The sequence below is a fragment of the Pseudorca crassidens genome, chromosome 4 (assembly GCF_039906515.1).
Source record: "Pseudorca crassidens isolate mPseCra1 chromosome 4, mPseCra1.hap1, whole genome shotgun sequence".
In the NCBI taxonomy this organism is placed as follows: Eukaryota; Metazoa; Chordata; class Mammalia; order Artiodactyla; family Delphinidae; genus Pseudorca; species Pseudorca crassidens.
The window spans coordinates 114,184,728-114,208,859 of NC_090299.1; the positions used below are offsets into that span (position 1 = coordinate 114,184,728).

Below are 24,132 nucleotides of genomic sequence, written 5' to 3' on the forward strand. Positions count from 1 at the left end.
AGAATACTGCCTAGCACATTATAAGTACCCAATAAATATTGGCTATTATATTGATGATTGTAACTGTGTTAGCTATACAGTTTGCCGTCTAGGAACTCCCTTCTCCAGTTTCCAGAGGACCTAATGGAGTAAACACTTAGGATTGAGTGACTGATCTGATTGGTGGGGTGGTTACTGGCCGACTTCCACTGGGCCCTGCTATAGTAGGTGGGGTCACTGTGCTCCACCCTAGACCAGTCCCTCTGCGATCTGTTTGGGCTCCAGCTGAGTGTAGTGCTCTCCTCTGCCTTTCCCTGATTTCTCTGCTTCTTACTGGGTGGATAGATTGAATTCCAGGGTATAAGATAAGAGGCCTGCACAATTTTCCTTTCCAAGTTTACTAGGAATAAAGGCTGATTTCTTCATCCCCATCTGGCTCCGTGTGACTGTTCTCCATTGGTTCAAACTCCGACGGATGAAGGGAAATAAATAGCACCTCAAAATTATTTGTTTAGGACAACAGTACATGCAGTGGTAATCTAGTTCTTGAATTTTTCCAGAAAAGCTTACTTGTTTTCCTGAAAGGTATAAATGTATTTTTGTCCCTAGAAATTCATTTTAGAGTTAATAGATTAAATGAAATAACAGAGCCACTAATAAAGTCGAAAATGAAAAGAATTTTTCAAGATGGAAGGAAAAAAACCCTACAATTCTCTTTTGGTTATGCATTCTATGTTTTTCACAAAAGGAAACTTTACATCAAAAGGAGAATGCATGGCACCATTCCTACAGATTGAAACCGTTTTGAGAAGGCAGAGCTTGGTTCTCCATCTCCTCTTTGGCATGAAAAATAGGTCTGACAGTTTTCGTTTTTATACCTATTTATTTTTCTTTTTTGTCTAATATTCTGAGTTGATACGACAGTATATCCTAACCAACTGAGAATGGCACTCTTCTCATCTTCTACATGGACAACTTATCTGTGTTTTAATCTCACTGGCAAAGAACGTTTTCACATTCAAAGGATACAGAGGACCACGCAGAGAGTGACAGATGCTGAGAGAATAACTCGTGGAATTCCAACTTTCCGTCCTTCATTCTTGATGTTTACTTTGAGTGTCAATGCAGCCTGGATCCAGCAGGTCAGTGTGCCAAATCCAAAAGTCAAGGAAGTTCCGACATTATGGATTTCTTCATCATTTGTGAGCTAAGGGATGAACAGATAATGACCTGTGGAGGCCCATTTAGAAAATACATACAAGCCAATGGAATACGTGAAGGAGAAAAAAATAGGTAAAGAGATGTCCCAATAATGGGATGATAGGTTGTAGAAAGAGTAGAACCCTTCATCTCCACTGGCTCTTTGTGTCTATTCTCCATTGGTTCCAACTCTGAGGGGAAGAAGAGAAATGAATAGTATGCCCACACCTCAAAACGTTTGTTTGGAAGAATCATACAGGCAGTGGTAATTTATTCTTTGAATTTATTTTCCAGAAAAGCTTTGTAGAAAAGTAAAAGAAAAAAGCAGGAGAGTTACACAAAAAAAAGAGAAATGTCAAAGTTTCTACAGACATAAACCCCAAACTCTGTTTTCTACACTAAGAAATGAGACCAGAATCCGGCTGTGTATTTACTGATTGAGGATGGCCAATTCTAAGCAGGTCAAGATTTCACTGGCTGGGACAACTAATAACACTTGAGCTGTTCTTTGCTCTTACAAAACTGGCCAGTCTATGTAATGTGGCCAATTCATTGTTAATGGGCTTTTGTTTTGTTTCCTATTATAATAAGAAAACTGCACTTAATGAGCTTTTGCCATATCCGGAGACCCATTAAAGGGCAACAGTGTTCGAAGATTCCTGGTCAAGGCTTTTATACAGTTAATAGGTTAAAGGAGACCCATCTGGGTTATTTCAATTGGGGGTTAGAGATGTAAACTGCCCAAATCATTACCCACTGATTTAAAAAATATATCTGTCACTTAAAACACCTTTATTAATTGCATATATTTTAAACTACACATGTACCCCACATATATAGGAAACACAGGTAATAAAATCTACTGTTGAAAGATGGCTTTAAAAACATGGTGAAAATATCTTTTTGAATCGCCATTGCCTTCAGGTGTTTTATTGTTTAGCGTTGCTACGAATAATGGTTGTATCAAATCAATATTACTTTCCCTTTACAATTTTTTTCTATTGTTTTGGCTGTAGGATTTTTTCTTCTTTGAAGAAGCCACTTCCCCCCCCTCACAGTTCAAAACACATATTTTTGAAACATTTTATTTTATTTTATTGTTATTTATTTATTTTTTGGCTGCGCAGCATGTGGGATCTTAGTTCCCTGACCAGGGATCGAAATCACACCCCCTGCATTGGAAGCGTGGAGTCCAAACAACTGGACCGCCAGGAAAGTCCTGAAACACTTTAAGTAATGATTCCCCAAGTCAAATTTTACTACTAGGAAATTGGTTTTCCATGGTCTACATAGTCTGTTCATTTATTTTTTAATTCTAATTTTAAAAATAGATGATACAGTTACATGGGCCAAACTTTAAAAAATTGTAAAAAGAGTATAGATTGAAAAGTCTGTCTCTTATCTCATATACTAGCCACCTGGTTTCTCCACAGGCAACTAATGTGTTGTTTCCTGTGTAATCTCTGTAGATATTCCAGAAAATGTTCTTCATATATAGCGTCATCATTTACAGTTTTGAATATCTGTGGTTCACCCAAACAACCCAATCACTGGGATTCTTCGGGGAACTTTAGTGAAAAACAAAATGTCTATTCAGTAACTTCCATCTAAGACCTGGTTGAGAGAAATGATAGTTACTGAGCATTTTACAACATGCCAGTCCCTGTAGCACAGATGGATAAGTGGAGGAAAGACTACCACCAAAATCTCAATAAAAAATGCTCTGTGCCCTAACATTTTGGAGCTTAACAGATAAACTCTCAAATATTCTCCTGATAATTCATCCTCCTAGCCAATATGTTCTAAGAATGCAGCTTTCTCATTATCTAGGTTGATACGGAATGAAATCTAGAATAGTTATAGGAATGGGTGGGATTGCCTGCCTATCTGTCAGACAGCCCATTAAGTAAAAAATACTTATTAAGGGCTTCCCTGGTGGCACAGTGGTTAAGAATCCATCTGCCAATGCAGGGGTCACAGGTTCAAGCCCTGGTCTGGGAAGATCCCACATGCCGTGGGGCAACTAAGCCCACGTGCCACAACTACTGAAGCCCGTGCACCTAGAGCCCATGCTCCGCAACAAGAGACGACACCGCAATGAGAAGTCCGCGCACTGCAACAAAGAACAGCCCCTACTCGCCGGAACTAGAGAAAGCCCGCGTGCAGCAACGAAGACCCAGTGCAGCCACAAAAATAAAAATAAATAAATAAATTTATTTATTAAAAAGAATACTTATTGAGTTGCTACTGTGTGCCAGGGGACATCTTGGGGAATGAGTTATCCTAATTTAATGAATTATCAGCACTGAGGGTCAAGGACGAGAGACAGTCTTAGAAAATCCACTACCATATTTTCAGTAAGAACATTCCTAAACACTCACTAGAATGCTGAGTGTCTGGAATGCCTGCACCATTTGGATTTCACTCAACAGACAGCGGAGAAGTGTCAGGATTGGTGTTTGACAGTAAGGAGGAAGTTTCTAGCAGTAGTATATCACAGAGGCCGGAGGATGCTGGGGAGGGAATGGAGGCAGGGAAAACAGAAAACTACTGTAACTGGGCAGGGTCTCCATGTCTATTTTACAAATGAAGTCATTTAGGTCAAGAGTTGTGTGAGGGTATTGGCAAGGGAAATTATGCTTAAGTGACCTTGGGTTTCTACATCTCTGGGAAGAAGAGTGAGGGTTAGTACCTCCTTATTCAAGTCACAGGCGTTCTAGAGAAATTCTGGGTTTTCAAACTGACTCCCATGTGAGCTTGCTAATCTAAAATGCAAGGTTTCATCCAATAAGAATGTTCAATGTTTAATTACAGAAAGGCAATGATCCTATTAATTTTCTAGAAACGTACATTAGAATACAATTTGTTATGAAAAAAAGTATATAGCGGTTTGAAAGCCCTATTTTAGTAGATACGTTTCCCAATAGCTGTGCTGTATTTCCAATGCATAGGGAGGAATTTCTCATGTTTAATTCAGACTTACGTAGGCGAGGCTCAAAGAACAGATGGGCTGACTGCTGGAGAAACTGTGCATATCAGGAACCACTGTTAGCATTTTTTTAAAGATTCATGGAGAATTCTATGGGCCACATAGTGACTATAACTCAGTGGCTGTGATCATCATATAGGTGAAGTGTGAGATGGAGGTGAAAAAGGCCAAATGAAGTACCTGAAAATTACCAAGTAAGGTCATTCCAAAGGAAGCCAGACAGAGCGCCACCAATCCACTAATATTCAGCCATGGATTTAAAACCTTTGGTTTCAGTTGTATGAAGCGCAGAACAGCTACCACCAGAGCTGGGAATAAAACAAAATGTTATAATTGAAAAAGTTAAATCACACAGTCAGACTAGGAAGCAGCGTTCTAAAGCCACAATGTGCAGAAGTAAACTTCTTGCCACAGTACACCTTTAAATCTCTAAAATGACCGATGCATTTTTAAAAGAAATTTTCCATGCGATGTTTCTGATTACTGAGATGTTTTATTCTAGCTAACCTGGGGAAAGCAGAGAGGAACTGAAGCAGCGTGCTATATGTTATTTGGGTGATGCAAGATGATAGACTGGTAACAACTAGTGTTGTTCTCAGAGTTTTCAAAAACAAGGTCAGCACAAGACAGACTGGCTTAGGAGAACATCACAGAGGCTTGGCACACAACAGATCAGACACAGAGAGACAGCCCGTGGCACGGGAATTCACTGATTCAATCAGCCTTTAGTTTAGAACCGTGTTAGAACAGATAGGGCAAGAAAACACGGGGAAGAAGACAAGGTTACCAATCTAGACAAACCTGCTGGCCCCTGTGCCAGAAATCATTCCCGGGGATAGGAAGGAAGATAAAGGCACATGTACAAATCCCTTTATTACTGGTTTATTCCCTCTCCCTTCTGATTCTACCTGCAGGTGTTCATTGTCAAAGGACAAAGACAGCTCACCCAAATTAGAGCAGTTACAGCAATAAAATCATGGAATCTGTATTTTAACATAGCAGATTTGGGGGTTTGGTATGTACTGAAAATCATATTGATTATATTAAGAAAGCTCAATTCTTCACATGATGTTAATTACTTATTTTAAAATCCCACTCTTTTGAATCAAATTGTCATTGGAGAATCTGCAGAGAGAAAAAGGAAGTTACTTAGATTTCAAATCTGACTTCTAATAGTAACCTTGAGGCCAGTCCATACTCAAGTCACTAATCTAAGAATCTCCTTTTATTAATTGCTTGGTGCAGGGATATTTTCATATTTATACAAAAAGCTGAGAGAGGTCAGTCTACAAATGATTTTTAAAAAGCACTTGCAATTAATATGTTATATCTAATATGAAGAAATGCACTTACTACTTCCTAAGGCAATTTATTTTGACATTAAGGTTTAGCAGGGAAGACAATTAGGAATTCAAGAATCATTCTATTTATACAACAATTAGTAGGTAATTATTTGCTGTAAGTCTGCCTTGATTTCAGGCCATTATTAGTAGCCATTAACAAAGAAACCCATTCACAAGTTTGCATTTCCCAAGTATGACGAATTTCATAGTTTCAAGCTACAAAGTTAGTTCAGTGAGTTGAACTAACAGAGGTACTCAGTTCAGTAACAGAGGTACTTCAGTTCCAAGTACCTCTGGTCAAAGAGTGGTATACAACTTGGTTAATAGTTGGATTCTGGAAACAAAATAGAAATAAACTGCAATCTATGAAATCTTAAATTGTTTGGATCTGATTTAGCTTTTAGTATATTTATGTTAAAGCTAATGCCCATGATTCATCCTCAAATTAATAGATTATACTTGAGTTGATAATAGCTTTTTAACATCTTTATTGGAGTATAATTGCTTTACAGTGGTGTGTTAGTTTCTGCTTTATAACAGAGTGCATCAGTTATACATATACATATGTTCCCATATCTCTTCCCTCTTGCGTCTCCCTCCCTCCCACTCTCCCTATCCCACCCCTCCAGGCGGTCACAAAGCACTGAGCTGATCTCCCTGTGCTATGCGGCTGCTTCCCACTAGCTATCTATCTTACATTTGGTAGTGTATATATGTCCATGCCACTCTCTCACTTCAACCCAGCTTACCCTTCCCCCTCCCCGTATCCTCAAGTCCCTTCCCTACGTCTGTGTCTTTATTCCTGTCCTGCCCCTAGGTTCTTCAGAACCATTTTTTTGATAATAGTTTTTCAACCTAATGGTTTGAGGGATCAAGTTAGGAGTTATCATATTATCAGAAGTCTATTAATGTTGACAATACCTATCCTAGAGGATGAAAAAATAAGCACAATTTCTAATACTTTGGGGGATACGAATAGGAGGAAGAAGTGGGGAGACGAGAAATTCAACATAAGCGCCCTGACACAAATGATCTTCAGATAAAGAAGTCATTAGATTTAGACCAGAAATCTCCACACAAGGCACCAGGGGAGACATTTGCTAATTAATTGTGTGTGGATATTAGTCAGCACATAATGACAGAATACTGAGGCGGCACATTTAATTTCTTTTAAAAACGACTAGTGGAGAGTATGGCTCTGGGAACTTTCTGGTTGTCATCTAGTTTGGAGGGCTAGGATGGTGTCGGAACTCTCGCCGAAGCCCTAACCCACTGCCAAAGCAGACACCGAAATGGCTCTTCACGTTGACCATCCAGGTAGTTTGTGCCACTCTACCCAAAGGGACACAGTCAGTGCCACTGTCTGTGTTACTCATTTCTCTCCAGTGAACTCTGGATGTGTACTATTCTCCTGGCTCCAGCATTGCTAGCCTTCTCATTTGTAATACGGATGGTAAGTCATTTCATCAAGAACAGATGATGACATTAACCAGGAAACAGAAACTTTCCTGAAGACAGGAATCATCCCAACATTCCCAACTTCCAGAACAGCATTCCAAACACCACACTTGGCCCTTTTAACCTATTAACTCCATTATTAATCAGCTGAGGCTAGGCCTAATTTCTTTCCATAATAGGGTCTAGTTGAAATTTTATGGTTGTGGAAATAATAAAGCTTCTGATCCATTAACAGTTTTATTAACAGGTTTAAATGCAGACAGATTCAGACTATCTGTCATGAAGTCTATTTACAACCAAGTAATGATTTAATTATACCTTATTGAAAAAGCTTTCTTGGGCAGTAGGGCAATTTCAAAACCATCTTTATATATGTCAACCAATTTTTACCACATTAACATTCTGCTCAATAGATATATTTTTTGTTTCATTTAAAAATTTAAAATTTTACTTACAGTTTTAGAAAAGATTTTTAAAACCCACCCTTTTGTTGTTTTCGATATTCCCAACAGTCCTTTGCTATACAAGTGTCCCTTATTTAATTTATCTGCCTGTTAAAAAATATAAATATTAGAGTAATTCCTTATTTCCTTTGTTAAATTCTTTTATTTTGAAGCTGATCGGGTTTTTAAAGTTCAAACTCAAAACAGCAGCTCTTCACTGCAGTTCTAGACTGGTGTCTGGCCAAATTCTTTTTCATTTTGTTTAGTTTTACTGTTTATGCATCAATAATTCTTATTTATGACAGCAGTAGAACATGACAATCAATATGTTTTGGCTGAAGGAGGGAAAGACGCCGCTATTAGGTGACCAAAATCATTCAGCTATTAGTTTATCCTCACAACCTCTCCAGAGCAGAAAATAATATTCCTTTTAAGAAATTTTTCTTGGTCTCCAAAGAAGACATACAGATGGCCGTGGCACGTGAAAAGCTGCTCAACATCATTAATTATTAGAGAAATGCAAATCAAAACTACAATGAGGTATCACCTCACACCAGTTAGAATGGGCATCATCAGAAAATCTACAAACAATAAATGCTGGAGAGGGTGTGCAGAAAAGGGAACCCTCTTGCACTGTTGGTGGGAATGTAAATTGATACAGCCTCTATGGAGAACAGTATGGAGGTTCCTTAAAAAACTAAAGACAGAATTACCATATGACCCAGCAATCCCACTACTGGGCATATACCCTGAGAAAACCATAATTCAAAAAGACACACGCACCCCAATGTGCATTGCAGCACTATTTACAATGGCCAGGTCATGTAAGCAACCTAAATGCCCATCGACAGATGAATGGATAAAGAAGATGTGGTACATTTATACAATGGAATAGTACGCAACCATAAAAAGCAACAAAATTGGGTCATTTGTAGAGACGTGGATAGACGTGGAGACTGTCATACAGAGTGAAGTAAGTCAGAAAGGGAAAAACAAATATTGTATATTAACGCATATATGTGGAATCTGGAAAAATGGTACAGATGAACCAGTTTGCAAGGCAGAAATAGAGACACAGATGTAGAGAACAAACGTATGGACACCAAGGGGGGAAAGTGGGGTGGTGGTGGTGGTGGGATGAATTGGGAGATTGGGATTGACATGTATACATTAATATGTATCAAATGGATAGCTAATAACAACCTGCTGTATAAAAAGAAATAAACAAACAAACAAATAAATAAAATTTAGGAAGTTAAAAAAAAAAAAAGAAATTACCCAGCCCATAAAAACTAACCACCCTGTAACCTGGGGCCTTTTGACTTCTGAGATGGCCCACACTCTGTCTGTGGAGTGTGTTTCTCTCTAAATAAATCCACTTCTTACCTAAAAAAAAAAAGAAATTTGTCTTAGGTCTTTACACCCCACCCCCCAGGAGAAATGGAAGTGTGGATTCAGGACAAAAAGCATAACTAATTCTATAAGGAAATCACTGAGCATTTGATCTTTGATTAGTCCATCAAAAAGATATAAGATCTTTGCTACACCAACTCATTTGTAGGTTATAAATTATCATCTATACAGCTGCCAACAAGCAGTGATTTACAGGTGGTCTATGTTGTTTCTTATAGTCAGTGATGTCGTCTAAAGTAACAGCCTGAGGTCTAAGAGGGATAGGCCTGGGGAGACAAAAGCAACCACAGTTTAGAGCAAGAATCATTAGTAAATTGATTCTTTTTCATTCCCAGATAAATAATTGTTGGTTCACTCCCACTGAACACTAATCTTAATCAGTTCTGTGTCTACCAGATGGCACTAAAAATGATGAAAGATAATAAAGTATAAATATTGGATGCTGTAATACCTTAGAGCAAAAGCTAGTAAAAACTTAATTGCTTCTTGGTGGAGCAGGGGAGGACTGGAGAGTCAGATGATGACGAATGTCATCTGCAAGAGGGGAACTTGTTTTCATGACTGTGTTTTTGGAAATGCTTTTATAATGAGTTAATCATCAGCTTTATAACTGGATAAATTTGTGAGCTGTGCAAACTGGCATATTTTAGATTTTACACTAAAGACTATTGGGACATATCAATTTGTCTTAAGAATATAAAGGATAATATATTGTTTCCAACATGTTCACTGGTTTCTTTAAAGCCCAGTGGAGGACAGACAGCCTGTGATAGCTTCCTCATAAAGGCAGTCTCCTTCCTCATAAAGGCAGTCTCCTGTGTATCATGATTAGAAGAGGTAGTATTTGCAAAGCACTCAGCATTGTGCCTGGAATATTAAGTGACTGCCATTAATTATTGTTATTATTGTGCTCCGTGGGGATGATCATATGAGTCTGTAACAACCTGCAGGCCTATGTGGTGTGATTGCAGAGGGGCTGGGAAGGGTCCCTGACCCTGCAAGTCCAGATTCACCCTTGGGACTTTGTGTTCTATTAAATGCAAATATCTCCTTAGAGGTCATTTATGCCTTAGCATGAATATGTTTATTAGAGCTCTTCAGAAGAGTAGTGTCAAGGCTAGGAAAAAAGAGTGAGTCTACAGCTCCTGGCAACTTTGAGGGTAAAGGCAGTGACACAAAACCGGACCCACTAGCACTTCCCCTGGTGCCTCACAGGGAACATTCTCCATGTTTCTCACATTATCAGCCTTCTGAACCAACTAAGATTCTGCCTGTGTTGCATGTTGGACCAACAGTCTCCCTGGATTTTCCAGGGAATTCTACAGGTCTTCCCTTTTCCTACAGCAAACATTAAAAAGGAACATGTAAGAGTGAATAGAAATTTCTTTGTGGGGTGTTTATAAATAGATGAAATAACAGGGCACCTCTCTGGGGGACAGGTGCCAATACTCCCTTGGTAATAACATCATCATTCTCTCTTACTTGGAGTGAAAGTCTTACTATGCAAAATAAACACTTCCAGAAAACCACTGTTGAAAAATTTAGCTGTCACTGGCCGACCCAACAATATGCCAGTGGTGGTAGCTGGTTGACCCTTTGAAAGACACCGAGAGTCCTGGCCTGGAGGAAATGGGCTATAAGGTCAATTTGGAGGAAGACAGAGAGCATGGCTGGTTCCCACGATCCCCAGGGAACAGTACAAAGGGGACAGGATATTAAATGAGGGCCTTGGTCCCTAAAGGAAAAGTGGGGAATTGGGGCCAGACATGAGTACAAAAGGTTTCTTTCTTTTTTTTTTTTAACCTACATTTCCATTTGCCAGCTTGATATGTGTATAGGCACAGGGGAGAGCATCACCCTAATGTTAAGGCTGACCTTTAGATTTAAAGACAATATCTACACCCATCAATATTTATCACAGAGCCTAAGCATTTTTTCATCTTTGTCAGTGAAAGAAAAAATAAGGCATTCTTTTTAAAGCAAACATATTGCACAATATTACATTCTCATGCAGGATTTTATGGCCCATGAAATATATTATTTCATGCAGCAAAAGAAATAAAGTCAAGAATTGGCTGAAATGATTAAAGATGGTAAAGGGAAAAGAAAACGTAAGGTAAGCAGGTGAATGTAAAAGGATTCATGAGAAAAAAAAGACCCTCAAAACAAAAAGCCCTCTTCAGCATATTGACATGATATGATACCGAATTATCAACTAAGTCCACCATGATTTTGATATGAGTTTGGGAGAATTTAAAATAAAAAAGAAACATACCAAAGCACATAAAGCATTCTTTATGCTCTTCTTACCTAGGAATGCTGCCATGTTCATAACTTGACTAAACACACAGCTTGCAGGAGGTTCATCACCTGCAATACTTGAAAAACAGGAAGTGTTTTATTATTACTGTAGTAAAATTGATAACTCTCTGCCATCGACTGAATGTCTGTGTCCCCTAAAAATTCATATGCTGAAATCCTAACCCCCAATGTGAAGGCATTAGGAGGTGGGGCCTTTGGGAGGTGATTAGATCATGAGGGTGGAGCCCTGGTGAATGGGATTAGTGCCCTTATAAAAGGGACCCTAAAGAGTTCTCTTGCCCTCTTTCTGCCATGTGAGGACACAATGAGAGGATGGCAGTCTGCAACCTGGAAGAAGGCTCTCATCAGAACCTGACCATGCTAGCACCCTGATCTTGGACTTCCAGCCTCTAGAGATGTGAGAAATAAGTTTCTCATGTTTATAAGCCATCCAGTCTATGCTACTTCGTCTTAGCAGCCAGAACTAATACACCCTAAACTTTCTTAAGATCCAACAGATCAGAAGAGAATTATCAAGTTACCTTATATACGGTGCATGCTTCACACCAGGTTTCCTGGATAACAAAAGAAAACCCAGAAGCTCAGGTTAAAGCATGGTCACTTGTGCATAGCTTAACTTCATCAGTGGCAAAGTTTTTGTTAAATCTACTGATGAACAAAGAATTACCCAGAGATAAATTTACCTTTCAGCTGAGTTTAATGGGAAAATTTTGTCATCCTCCACAGCTATAAAGTATCTATGAAGAAAAAACAAAAAAATTTATAAAACAAAGAAATGTAAAAAAACCCAAGAATCGGGCTTCCCTGGTGGCGCAGTGGTTGAGAGTTCGCCTGCCGATGCAGGGGATGCGGGTTCGTGCCCCGGTCCGGGAGGATCCCACATGCCGCGGAGCGGCTGGGCCCGTGAGCCATGGCCGCTGAGCCTGCGCGTCCGGAGCCTGTGCTCCGCAACGGGAGAGGCCACGCAGTGAGAGGCCCGCGTACCGCAACAAAACAAAACAAAACAAAAAACCCAAGAATCATTTGTTTCCCAGTTTTATTGGACTAACCACATTAAATCATATTCATTTTTTTCTAACTGGGACAATGTTGTTTTACTACAATGCTTTACCTATAGCTCACCTAGCCCTCTGAACCATAAATGTCATTAATAGTATTTCTGTAATTTTCAAAAGAAAATTAATGGCAATTAATTAATGGCAATCATTATAATCTGGAAACCGGGAAGCAAAGAAGTAAGACCATACAACTTTGGGCAACTAAAATTAGGATTCAGTTTCTAATTTCTCAGGAATACGTGTCCACCTTTCTTAATGAACTGCAAGGAACTAAAATAATTTTCTAGAAGTAAACAGTACTTGAAATAAGCAAGTGTGGGAATGTTTTGTGATAAGCAAGACTTCTAATGTAATGATACCCATTTTATAAACATACCAGACCCAGTCACACACACCAAAAAACTGGACTATCAACGGGACTGTGAATGGAATCTTTATAGCATGTTAATGTCAAATTAGCAAATCTTGCAAATAATGAGTCCACATCACCAGTATTCTTCACCACCTGCTTTGCATAATTTGTTACTTGCTCTTATTATCTACTTTGGGTGAAACAAGAAGGGAAGAGAAATGGGGAATTTAGCATGATTGAATTAGTAAACATTATTTTAAAGTATTTACAAATACATTCATATGAATATGAACAGTTGTCCCTCGGTATATGTGGGGGATTGGTCCCAGGACCAGCAGTGGACACCAGATGCTGTGGATAATCAAGTCCCATAGTCAGCTCCACATCCAAGGGTCCATATCCTCGAACTCAACCAACCATGGACCATACAGTACTGTAGTATTTATTGAAAAAAATCCACATATAAGTGGGCCCTCGCAGTTCAAACTCCTGTTGTTCAAGGGTCAACTGTAACCTACGCACATCCTCCTGTATACTTTCATCTCTAAGTTATTTATGATACCTAATAAAATATAAATAGTTGTAAATACAATGTAAATGCTATGTAAATAGTTGCCAGTGAGCAGCAAATTCAAGTTTTGCCTTTTGGAACTTTCTGGAATTTTTTTTCCTGAATAATTTTGATCTGCAGTTGGTTGACTCCAAGGATGTGCAGTCTGCAGATACGAAGGGGCAACCATACTATCAACACTTGACATTTTTATCTACATTGCACCTGAGTCCTTAAATAAGAGAATACTCACACTATCCACAATCCAGTTGAAGTAAATAAGGTAAATACAAGGGGTAAAAACATCCATATGCTGCATTTCTTCCCATCCATGCCTGTACCCCTGAAATAAAATGAACAGGTATTAATAACTAAGGCAAAAATTGATCTCACTCTTTCAAGATGGAAAAAAACCTGTTTCAAGAAAATAAAGTGCTCTAGTGACTTCCGCAGGTGACCTAACAAAGAGAAGGGTAAAGTGATTAAGTGGCACCTCTAAGGAAATATCACTGCTCATTATTTGGGGTTTTACAATTAACTTCAAAAAGTCACTTACTGGGTTTAAACCAGCGCTGCCACATTTCTGAGCACCTCTGCAATATCTGCTATCATGTGTTGAGACTCCCTGGCCCTTCCCAGTGCTGAGAACAGAGAGAGAACACAGCCTTCCCTTCCAGGCTGGTAATCTGCGCGGTCTCAGGAAGGTCTTAGTTCCCAGAACTGACCTACCTGATTAGGTAGATCTTTCAGATCAGGGGACAGACAACTTGACCTAATAATGTGTCTTTGAACAGACATGCTGTAGTGTAAACACCTACTTGGGTAGGGGTGTTAAATAAATTACAGAATCTAGGAGTCGAAACACATTAGAGCCACTTTCAATCAATTTGATTCAGTCTAATCCAATCTGATCCAGTTCACAGGTACTGACAACCTACTTGTGCCAGGTACTATACCAGGCAGTGGAAATACTGAGGTCTAATGAGTATAACTCTTTATATGTAATAGTCTATGCAATATATAAAAGCTATTATCTGAGCCAGTGGTGCATGGCTGCCCAGTTTATACGATGTCGAAACGATGAACATTTTAAACAAATACAATATGACTTTTCAGTGTCTATTCATTTATTTATGTCCAGAAAATTGAGCTCATAATAAAGCTATCAATAATGCTAACAAAAATAATTCCACCAGTAGCCAAGATGCAGAGGGAGTACAGAAAATAGGGATGTTAACTGAGCATGTAAACCAATTTTTCTGGATCTGCCCCTTGAAATAGGGTGCTCTGAAAAGATGAGTACAGCCAAAAGGGTTACACTGGAGTAAGAGTTAGGGGACCTAGTTCTCAACTTCTTCTTTGCCTGTAACTGACTCCGTAAGCCTGAGCCATTTACTTAAATCAGCAACACCATTTCCCCATCTTGCCGCACGAAGACTGAATTCTAAGAGAGGGAGAAGGGCATCAAAGACTGAAGCCTCACAGGTTGGTGGTACCTTGGAAATTAACCCAAGTTCAGTATCTTATATTTTTACAGTAACAGAATGCTCCTGTATACCCAGAATAATCAGCTGCAGAAGAACTCATGCCTATGAACCATTTTCACACTAGGCTGGTGAGTAAATCACAGTGTCAACTTAACTGATACACAGTGAAAACAGAACTGCCAAAAGGTTAAATATTCACATGGGCTTCCCTTTTAGGAATGTCTATATGGAAAATCAAAATTTTGAAGCAGGAAGTTAGAGTGAAGAGAGTTAATGAGATAATTCTAAGACCAAGGCATCAAGCACAATAGCCACTCACTAGTTGTGTGATCTAGTAAGTTATTTCACTAGCAAGTTATTTCATCTCTTAAGCCTTAGTTTAATGATGGAGATAACTTCTATTTTGTAGAGTTGTGCTGAGGATTAATGACAAGGCAGGTAAAGTACCTCACACATAAATACATGTTCTGTAAGTGGCATCCCTGCCAACTCTTAACTGCCAAGCAGATCAATACACCTGTTAGGACAAGGGCAGGGCCTCACGACAGCTTAACACTTTCTTCTCTGGGCTCCCGCTTTTCTAGAACAGGGCAGACTCCCTTCCTGATAGTATTAATAATAGTTTCTTTCTTCAGATGATGCTCCAAAAAATTAATTAATACCTTTTTCTTACACATATATTGAAGGCCCACCTTCTTAATTTTCTACCCTCTGGTTATCATTAAGTATGCATTGCTTTTCTTACTTTGTTTTGGAAGCAGCTAAGGTGGCTAATGGCTACTCTCCTAAATTGTTTTATTTTATTTTATTTTTTATTTTTTTTGCGGTACACGGGCCTCTCACTGTTGTGGCCTCTCCCGTTGCAGAGCACAGGCTCCGGACGCGCAGGCTCAGCGGCCATGGCTCACGGGCCTAGCTGCTCCGCGGCATGTGGGATCTTCCCGGACCGGGGCACGAACCCGTGTCCCCTGCATCGGCAGGCGGACTCTCAACCACTGCGCCACCAGGGAAGCCCTAAATTGTTTTATTTTTACTAGTTTAATTCTCATAGGGAAACCTTGTATACAAATTATGAGAAAACCATACTGTATCCCTTGCCTAATGATAGATGAAATTTCCCTTTTTTAACCTAAAAGGATGCCTTGGAAGTTTACATTGGTTATGCTTTTTTTTTTTTTCCCCTTAGAGAAAACTGCAAATTCATGGGCAGTTGTAAGAAAGAAAACAGAGAGATCCTGTACATCCTTCACTCTGTCTTCCCATCTTGTATAACCACAGTACAATATCAACACCAAGATACTGACATTGATATAATCCTTTCACTTTATTCAGATTCCACCAGCTTTACATGCTCTCCTTTCTGTGTGTGTGTGTGTGTGTGTGTGTGTGTGTGTGCACGTGTATTTAGTTTATGCAATTTTACTACATTTGTAGATTCATGTGGCCACCACTACAGTCAAGGTACAGGACAGTTCCAACACCTCAAAGATCCCTAATGTTGCCCTTTTATAACCACACCCACTTCCCTCCCCTGCACCCTCCTTAATGATCTCTAGTACCCATTAATCTGTTCTCCATTCCTATAATTTTACCATTTCAAGAATGATATACAAATGGAATCATATAGTATGCAACCTTTAGGATTGACTTTTTTTCACTCATCATAATTCCCTGGAGACCATCTAAGGTTTGTGTTGATCAACAGTTTGGTAGCTTTCATTGTTGTGTAGTATTCCATGGTATGGATGGACCAATTGTGTTGATTTACCTCTTACAAGGTATCTGGTTTGTTTCAAGATTTTGGCCATTGCAAATCAAGAAGCTATGAACATTAGTGCACAGGTTTTTGTGGGAACATAAGTTTTTTTAAATTGATTATTACTATTTTAAAAATATTTATTTATTTATTTAGGCTGCATTGGGTCTCCGCTGCTGCGTGCAGGCTTTCTCTAGTTGTGCCGAGCAGAGGCTTCTCTTGTTGTGGAGCACAGGCTCTAGGCGCATGGGCTTCAATAGTTGCTGCGCATGGGCTCAGTAGTTGTGGCTTGCAGGCTCTAGAGCGCAGGCTCAGTAGTTGTGGCGCACGGGCCTCATTTCTCCATGGCATGTGGGATCTTCCTGGACCAGGGATCGAACCCGTGTCCCCTGCACTGGCGGGCGGATTCTTAACCACTGCACCACCAGGGAAGTCTCGGAACATAAGTTTTTATTTCTCTGGAATAAACACCCAAGATTGCAATTGCTGGGTCATTTGCTAATACATGTTTAGTTTTTTTCTTTCAATCTCCATAGAGACTGTCAAAAATTGCCATTGCGGACTATATTTCAAGTCGTTATGGTGGTGGGGTACTGGGAAAAGTTTTCAGTTAGCAATAAGCACGCCTTGGATAAACCTCATTGGCTACAATACTGCCACTGCGCAAAGCTAATACATGTTTAGTTTTTAAAGACTTGGTCAAACTGTTTCCAGAGCAGCTGTACCATTTTATTTTCCTACCAGCAATGTATGATTGATGTGGTTTCTTCACATCATTATCACTATCGATGATATCACTATTTGGTGTTATCATTAAATAATCAGTGTTAATTGGTGCTATCACAATTTTTTATGTTAGCCATTCTGAGAGTCATAGAGTGATATCTCATTGTGGTTTTAATTTGCATTTCCCTGGTGGCTAGTGATATTAAATATCTTTTCCTGTGCTTATTTGCCATCTGTATGCTCTCTTCAGTGAAATGTCTATTCTTGTCTTTTACCCATTTTCAACTTGGATTTCTTTCTTTTTTTTTTTACAGTTGAGAATAAAAAAACAGTTTGAGATTTCTTCATATATTCTAGATACTTGTCTGTTTTTGGACATGTAGTTTGCAATTTATTTTCTTCAAGTCTGTAGCATCTCTATCCTCTTATACAGGGTCTTTTTAAAAATTATTTTTGTGTATGTGTGATAAAATATACATAATGTAAAAATTTTACCATTTTAACCATCGTAAGTGTACAATTCAGTGGCATTAAGTACCTTCATATTGTTGTGCAACCATCACCACTATTCATCTCCAGAACCTTTTCATCTTCTCAAACTGAAACTCTATACCCGTTAAACAATAACTCTATTCCCTCCTCCCCCAGCCCCTGGTATCCACCATTCTACTCTCTATTTCTATGATTTTGACTACTCTAGCTACCTCATGTAAGTGGAATCATACAGTATTTGTCTTTCTGTGTCTGGCTTATTTCATTTATTATAAAGTCCTTGAGGTTCAACCATGATGTAGCATGTATCAGAACTTCATTTCTTTTCCTTTTTTAAAATTTTATTTATTTAATTTATTTTTGGCTGTGTTGGGTCTTAGCTGCGGCACGCGGGATATTTGTTGAGGCATGCGGGATCTTTCTTTGCAGTGCGTGGGCTTCTCTCTAGTTGTGGCCTGCAGGTTTTCTCTTCTGTAGTTGAGGTGCGCAAGCTCAGTAGTTGTGGTGTGCGGGCTTAGTTGCCCCGCAGCATGTGGGATCTTAGTTCCCTAACCAGGGATCAAACCCGTGTCCCCTGCATTGGAAGGCAGATTCTTTATCACTGGACCACAAGGGAAGTCCCAGAACTTCATTTCTTTTTGTTTTTAAATTAATTAATTTTACTTATTTATTTTTGGCTGCTTTGGTTCTTTGTTGCTGTGCACGGCTTTCTCTAGTTGCGGCGAGCGTGGGCTACTCTTTGTTGTGGTGCGCGGGCTTCTCATTGCGGTAGCTTCTCTTGTTGCGGAGCCCGGGCTCTAGGCACATGGGCTTCAGTAGTTGTGGCACACGGGCTCAGTAGTTGTGGCTCGTGGGCTCTAGAGCACAGGCTCAGTAATTGTGATGCATGGGCTTAGTTGCTCCACAGCATGTGGGATCTTCCCGGGCCAGGGCTCAAACCTGTGTCCCCTGCATTGGCAGGCAGATTCTTAACCACTGCGCCACCAGGGAAGCCCTTCATTTCTTTTTAAGGCTGAATAATATACCACTGTATGTATATGCCACATTTTGTTTACCCATTCATCTGTAAATGGACACTTGGCTTGTTTCCACCTTTTGGTTATTGTGAATAATGCCGCTATAAACATATGTATGACATACACAAATATCTATTCATGTCCCTGCTTTCAGTTCTTTTGAGTATATACCTAGGAATTAAATTGCTGGTACTTGGTGGTCATGTGGTAATTTTATGTTTAAGTTTTTGAGGAACCCCCATGGTAGCTGCGCCATTTTACATTCCCACCAGTGATGTACAAGGGTTCCAGTTTCTCCACATCCTCACCAACACTTGTTATTTTCTGGTTTCTTTTTCTTCTTTTTTATTTAAACAGGGATTGTGTCAGATTTTATTTATTTATTTATTTATTTATTTGGCCACACTGTGCAGCTTGTGGAGTGTTAGTTCCCTGACCAGGGATTGAACCCGGGCCTTTGGCAGTGAAAGCGTGGGGTCCTAACCACTGGACCACCAAGGAATTCCCTATTTTCTGGTTTCTTGATAGTATCCAGAACTATTTATTTAAAAGACTGTCTTTTTAAATTTTGATGAGTTCTAACTTACCAAGTTTTCCTTTTGTGGATCATGATTTTGATGTCAAGCCTAAGAACTCTTTGCCTAGCCCTTAATATCGAAGATTTCCTCCTGTATTTTTTTCCTAAAAGATGTATAATTTTACATTTAAATCTGTGATCTGGTTATGTCTTTTTAAACAATAGATTTCTATTGTCTTATTCAATTGTATTAGACCCTAGACCATTTATAAATCACTTTAACAAGGATCAGGAAATAGGTGATGAGCTAAGTCAGTCTTCTGACTTAGTAATAAGTAGTAAAGAAGATTCTTACAATGAAGCACATATATTTAAGCCATAATACACCCTACCATGCCAGGTTCTTTGGTCAACTGACGAGTATGAGGTTAAGAACAGAACAGTGAGGTGTATGTGTGTAGATGGGGGAAGTTCCCTTACTTACTTCACCTCCTTACCCACCTTTGAGTTATCATGGAGACCAGAAAATCAAAGTAAAATGCTCTTTCAGGACCAGCTTCTGGTTTTGTTAACCTACCTGTACCCCATCTGACATATCTTGATGCTTTTATTTCCTTCTCCCTCCCTGGTGGGACTGTGTTAACCAAAGAAGGGGACTCTGTTACATATACTTTTCTTGTCCAAAATAATCTATTTGTCTTTCCTTAGCGCACACCCAGCTGATAATGTAACCAAAGAACCTGCAATAGAAAAAACACTGATATACTCTCTACTTTCTGTGCTGGACGAGGATTTCTGGAGATGCCAGGAGATGAATGTTTGATTTGGTTTGGTTCATAAGGTGTTCTGGCTTGACAAGTTCAGATGTTTGACTGGAAGTACTTCTAAAAGAAAAAAATGAATAGATCTATTCAATCAACTCTCTTCATTGCCTCAATGTTATCTAAGAATTAAAAGTTAAAACTGAGAGGTGGTTCTCTTTCTCCCATCCTTCCAGACACCATTAAAATAAACTGGCCCAATTCTTCCTATCACAGTAGAAAGTGTCACACAAACTTTACTTATATTTCCAAGCAAGGACAAGTTCCACTCTTTCCCTGAGCTGCATCAACATGGTACCTACCAGCTATGAGGATACATTTTTCCTTGCCTTTTTAAAGAAAGAGGGGAAGAAGGAAGGACTACTCCATACTCTTAAGATAGTTTTATCTGTGCATTCTGAATTATACTTTTTAAAATTTTTGTGTAATATTTACTCCATTGATATTAATCTTCCAATAATACCTCATAAGAAAAAACTTAGGATAATTGCTTCCATGTCCCAAATGGTAAACTATATCTGGAACAAGGTCACCTAATGCGTTTCTGACAAAAGGAGGAAAAGAGCCAGAATTGCATAAACCTTCTCGAAAGGGTTCTGGCATTTAGACTCAGTTTGGAAGACTCCCCTCCAAATGGTGTCATTTACCCAAATGATTTGCAAAGCTGTTATCCAGATGGTCAAATCCTCCTCGAATGCCAGTACTGCTAATCCCCTGTACATTTCTCTTGCATGTTCTTTTCTTCCAATAAATAGCATTCTCAAAGTTTGAGCGATCTTCAGTCTCTTTCATGGAATCTGTGGTAGGAGTGGGACCGCACAGTGGGGACTGCTGAGCACTCAGAGTCAAAGGCTGAAAATCTCAATCTGCTCCCTGCTTCCCTGAGTGCTCCTTCTTCCTCAGAAAGAAAAATGAACTGTCAAACGTTTGCAGTGGCTCTGCTGTCGACACTTTTGTTCCTTGAGCTTTAATGCTCCTTGAGCTTTAATGCTCAAGAGAACACTTGGTCATTTGAAAATTTACAATCTCATGGAAAGAAACAAAGTGTCACTTAAGCCCACATTTGCTCAGCACCCAAGACTCCAACTACATGAACGTGATTTGAAAAACGTGATTTGACTCCAACTACATGAACGGGTCTTGATAAAATTGAGGTCATATATTCATAATTATATCACCAAATTCCAAACAGATGATTCTTATAGTATAATCTAATGAAGCTACTCAAGTCAAAGAATATAGCATACTGTTACCAATAATAATCCTTGAAGACAAACTTTCCGTTCTTTCAGGTGGTGGTAAAACTCCTCCAAGCAACAAATGGAAAAAGAAAGCCCATTGGATCATCTTGATTTACAGATTTTAAAACTTTATTAATAAGAAACTACTTATGACAGTGAAATGTCTCAAAAGTTAAGATAATATCTTTTGGGGCTGGAAACGATTTGCTTGTTATGAATTGGAAGGATTTTGTATAACCTAGGGTAGTGGTGAGAGGCAGCTAGAGTTCATGGACTCAGAAGCCAGCTTACCAGGGCTTGGAATCCCAGCTCTGCCACTTATTATAGTGGTTGTGTGATCTCGGTTTTTCAGTCCTCTCTGTGCCTCAGTTTCTTCATCAGTAAAGTGGGAACAATAATAGTACCTACTCATTGGGTTTTTATGAGGGTTGAAAATACATTTAAGGCTCTGATAACAGTGCCTAACATTTGATGGCTTTTCAATAAGTCTTAACTATATGCCACTGCAAGTGATCTTTGGGGTCTTCAGTTATCTTTCTTAAAATTTTGTAATTTATCAGGAAATAAGCTCTCTACCAAAGCAATTTTTCATTCTGCTCCCAGGGCCAGCTGGCATGGAGCAGGAAAGATTAACGAGTCACCCACTAATGACCAGGATTGTTGCAGTGTCTATGGACCAAGAGCACCCTTGATTTTTTTTTAACCTTCTGGGAATCTCGAGTTATTTTCCACATGTATCATAGACAAATGCGGAGAGCGTGAGTTATTTTGTAATTCATTTACAATTATAGATGGTAAAGACAAGGACTATTTGTTTTGTTTTGTTTCAGCCCTAAAATGTTTACAGGGTCTCAGATGTAAGTCAGCATAGAGATCTTCAATACAGCAAACTCAATATGCTGATGGTTAAAATTTTGCTTTCAAAATCCTAAGTTTGGGAAAGCATGATAGCTTGAGTGACTTGGTGTCATATAAAAATATATGACTTCCTTTAATCATACAGATATAAACAATACTATTCAAGCTATGAGGTCAATTTTGAGCCAAAATAATTTCCTCAAGCACTGGAAAGAAACAATATATTAATTAATAATGGAATTCTTTAAAATATTACCATCTCCAAAGGAATATGATAGTTTCTATGTGGAATGAATGGTGACTGGTTTTTCTTCAGTGGGCTCTTGATTTCTAAAATCAATCGCTTTCATTCAGTCGACAAATGACTTATAGGGATCCATTCACGCTAGTGGCCCAAATGATTCTTTTTCTCAGAAATAGATGGAACATACTGTCCTCACACCATTCACGGAATAATCCCAGAAGGAAGTCCCTTCTTCCAGTATTTCAATTCAATATTAACCTCTTAGAATTTCTATGCCAAGATCCTCCTCAGAGTCCATTTATACCTTCAATAATAAAAATATTTCCCACATATGGCAAATATAATTGCCAACTCAAAAATCATTTCTCCTCTTTTTCTTAGCTAACAGAATCTAGTTTTACCCAGCATAGCAATGTGTTCGGCCCAAGAGTATAAGTCATGGCCAGTATAAGTCAATTATAGCTATCTCATTTTCCTTAGACAAATATCTTTCCAGACTCCCTTGCACCTGGCCAATGAGATGAAACGGAAAGCCTCTTTTCTGCCCACTCTTCTCCTTTCCCCCTTGGGATGCTGTTGTGAAAGTATGATACCTAGTGCTATGGCAGCCATCATGTAACCATGAGACAACAAACACAAGGACCCAAAGCCAAAATACTAAGGATGGCAGAGTAGCAGATGGAAAGAACTGACTCCTTGATAATATCATTCATTAGACACTGTACTAAATTCCCGATATCACCAGCTCCCAAACTTCTTGTAATGTAAACCAATTAAGTCTTCATTGCTTTATTACTGTAGGTTGGTATAGCATCAAAATCTGCTCTCCCTTCTTCCATTATAACTGGGCAAGTGGCTGCTCAACTACACTATAATTAGCAGCCTCCCTTTCAAGTGAGTGTGGCCCTGTGTGTAAGTTCTGTCCAATGGAATGTAAGTGAAGGCTCTTACAATAAAAATATTGTATTATATAGGAAAAGGTATCTATTTTCTAGAGATGCACACTGAAGTATTTGGGGATTAATTGTCATAGTGTCTAAAATTCACTTTTAAAAACTTCATCCATGGGGCGATGAAAGAATTTTAGAAATAGAGTGGTGATGGTTATAAAACATTGCCAATCTAATCAGTGCCTCTGAATTATATACTTAAAAATGGTTAAAATGGTACATTTTACGTTATATACATTTTACCATAACAGAAAAATAATTTTAGAAACCTACATCATCAAAAAACAGATGTACCACATGACACTGATTAGGATGTCTATTATCAAAATCAAAACCAAAACCAAAAAAACCCCAGAAGATAACAAACGTTGGTGAGGATGGAGAGAAACTGGAACCTTTGTGTAGTATTGGCAGGAATGTAAAATAGGGCAGCTGCTATGGAAAACAGTGTGGTAGTTCCTCAAAAAATTAAACATAGAATTACCATATGGGCCAGTAACACATTTCTGGATACACACCCATAAGGACTGAAAGCAGAGACTCAGAGATATTTGCACACCCATGTTCACAGCAGCATTTTTCAAGGTAGCTAAAAGGTGGAAGCAATGAGTGTCCATCAATGGATGGCTAAACAAAATGTGGTGTAAACATACAATGGAGTATTATTCAGCCTAAAGAGGAAGGAAATTCTGACATACTATACAACATGGACATTTTGAGGACATAATGCTAGGTGAAATAAGCCAGTCACAGAAGGACAAACACTGTGTGATTCCACTTATATGAGGTACCTACAGTAATCAACTTTATTGAGTTGGAAAGTAGAATGGTGGTTGTTAGGGGCTGGGGGAAAAAGGGGATAGGGAGTTAGTGTTTAATGGCTACAGAGTTTGCAAGATGAGAAGAGTTCTGGAGAC

At 38.9% G+C, this 24,132-nt stretch overlaps 1 protein-coding gene and 1 non-coding gene across 9 annotated transcripts in view; both read right to left on the bottom strand.

Annotated features, from left to right (window-relative positions):
- Positions 1-24,132, bottom strand: part of TMEM150C (transmembrane protein 150C) — a 75,991-nt gene that overhangs the window by 4,268 nt on the left and 47,591 nt on the right. For 7 of the 8 annotated variants that reach the window (XM_067736397.1, XM_067736393.1, XM_067736394.1 and 4 more), the window contains 7 exons: positions 13,361-13,450; positions 11,831-11,884; positions 11,669-11,701; positions 11,136-11,203; positions 8,691-8,798; positions 4,349-4,476; positions 1,009-1,186 (listed from right to left, as the gene is read on the bottom strand). In XM_067736397.1, the coding sequence (XP_067592498.1) occupies positions 1,009-1,186; positions 4,349-4,476; positions 8,691-8,798; positions 11,136-11,203; positions 11,669-11,701; positions 11,831-11,884; positions 13,361-13,440 (649 nt within the window). In that variant the 5' untranslated portion in view covers positions 13,441-13,450. The remainder of the gene's footprint in view (positions 1-1,008; positions 1,187-4,348; positions 4,477-8,690; positions 8,799-11,135; positions 11,204-11,668; positions 11,702-11,830; positions 11,885-13,360; positions 13,451-24,132) is intronic. The other variant, XM_067736392.1, reaches the window with a different exon arrangement.
- LOC137224172 (U4 spliceosomal RNA) lies at positions 16,878-17,021 on the bottom strand. The gene has a single exon (XR_010943269.1). It is a non-coding gene; the product is annotated as a U4 spliceosomal RNA (small nuclear RNA).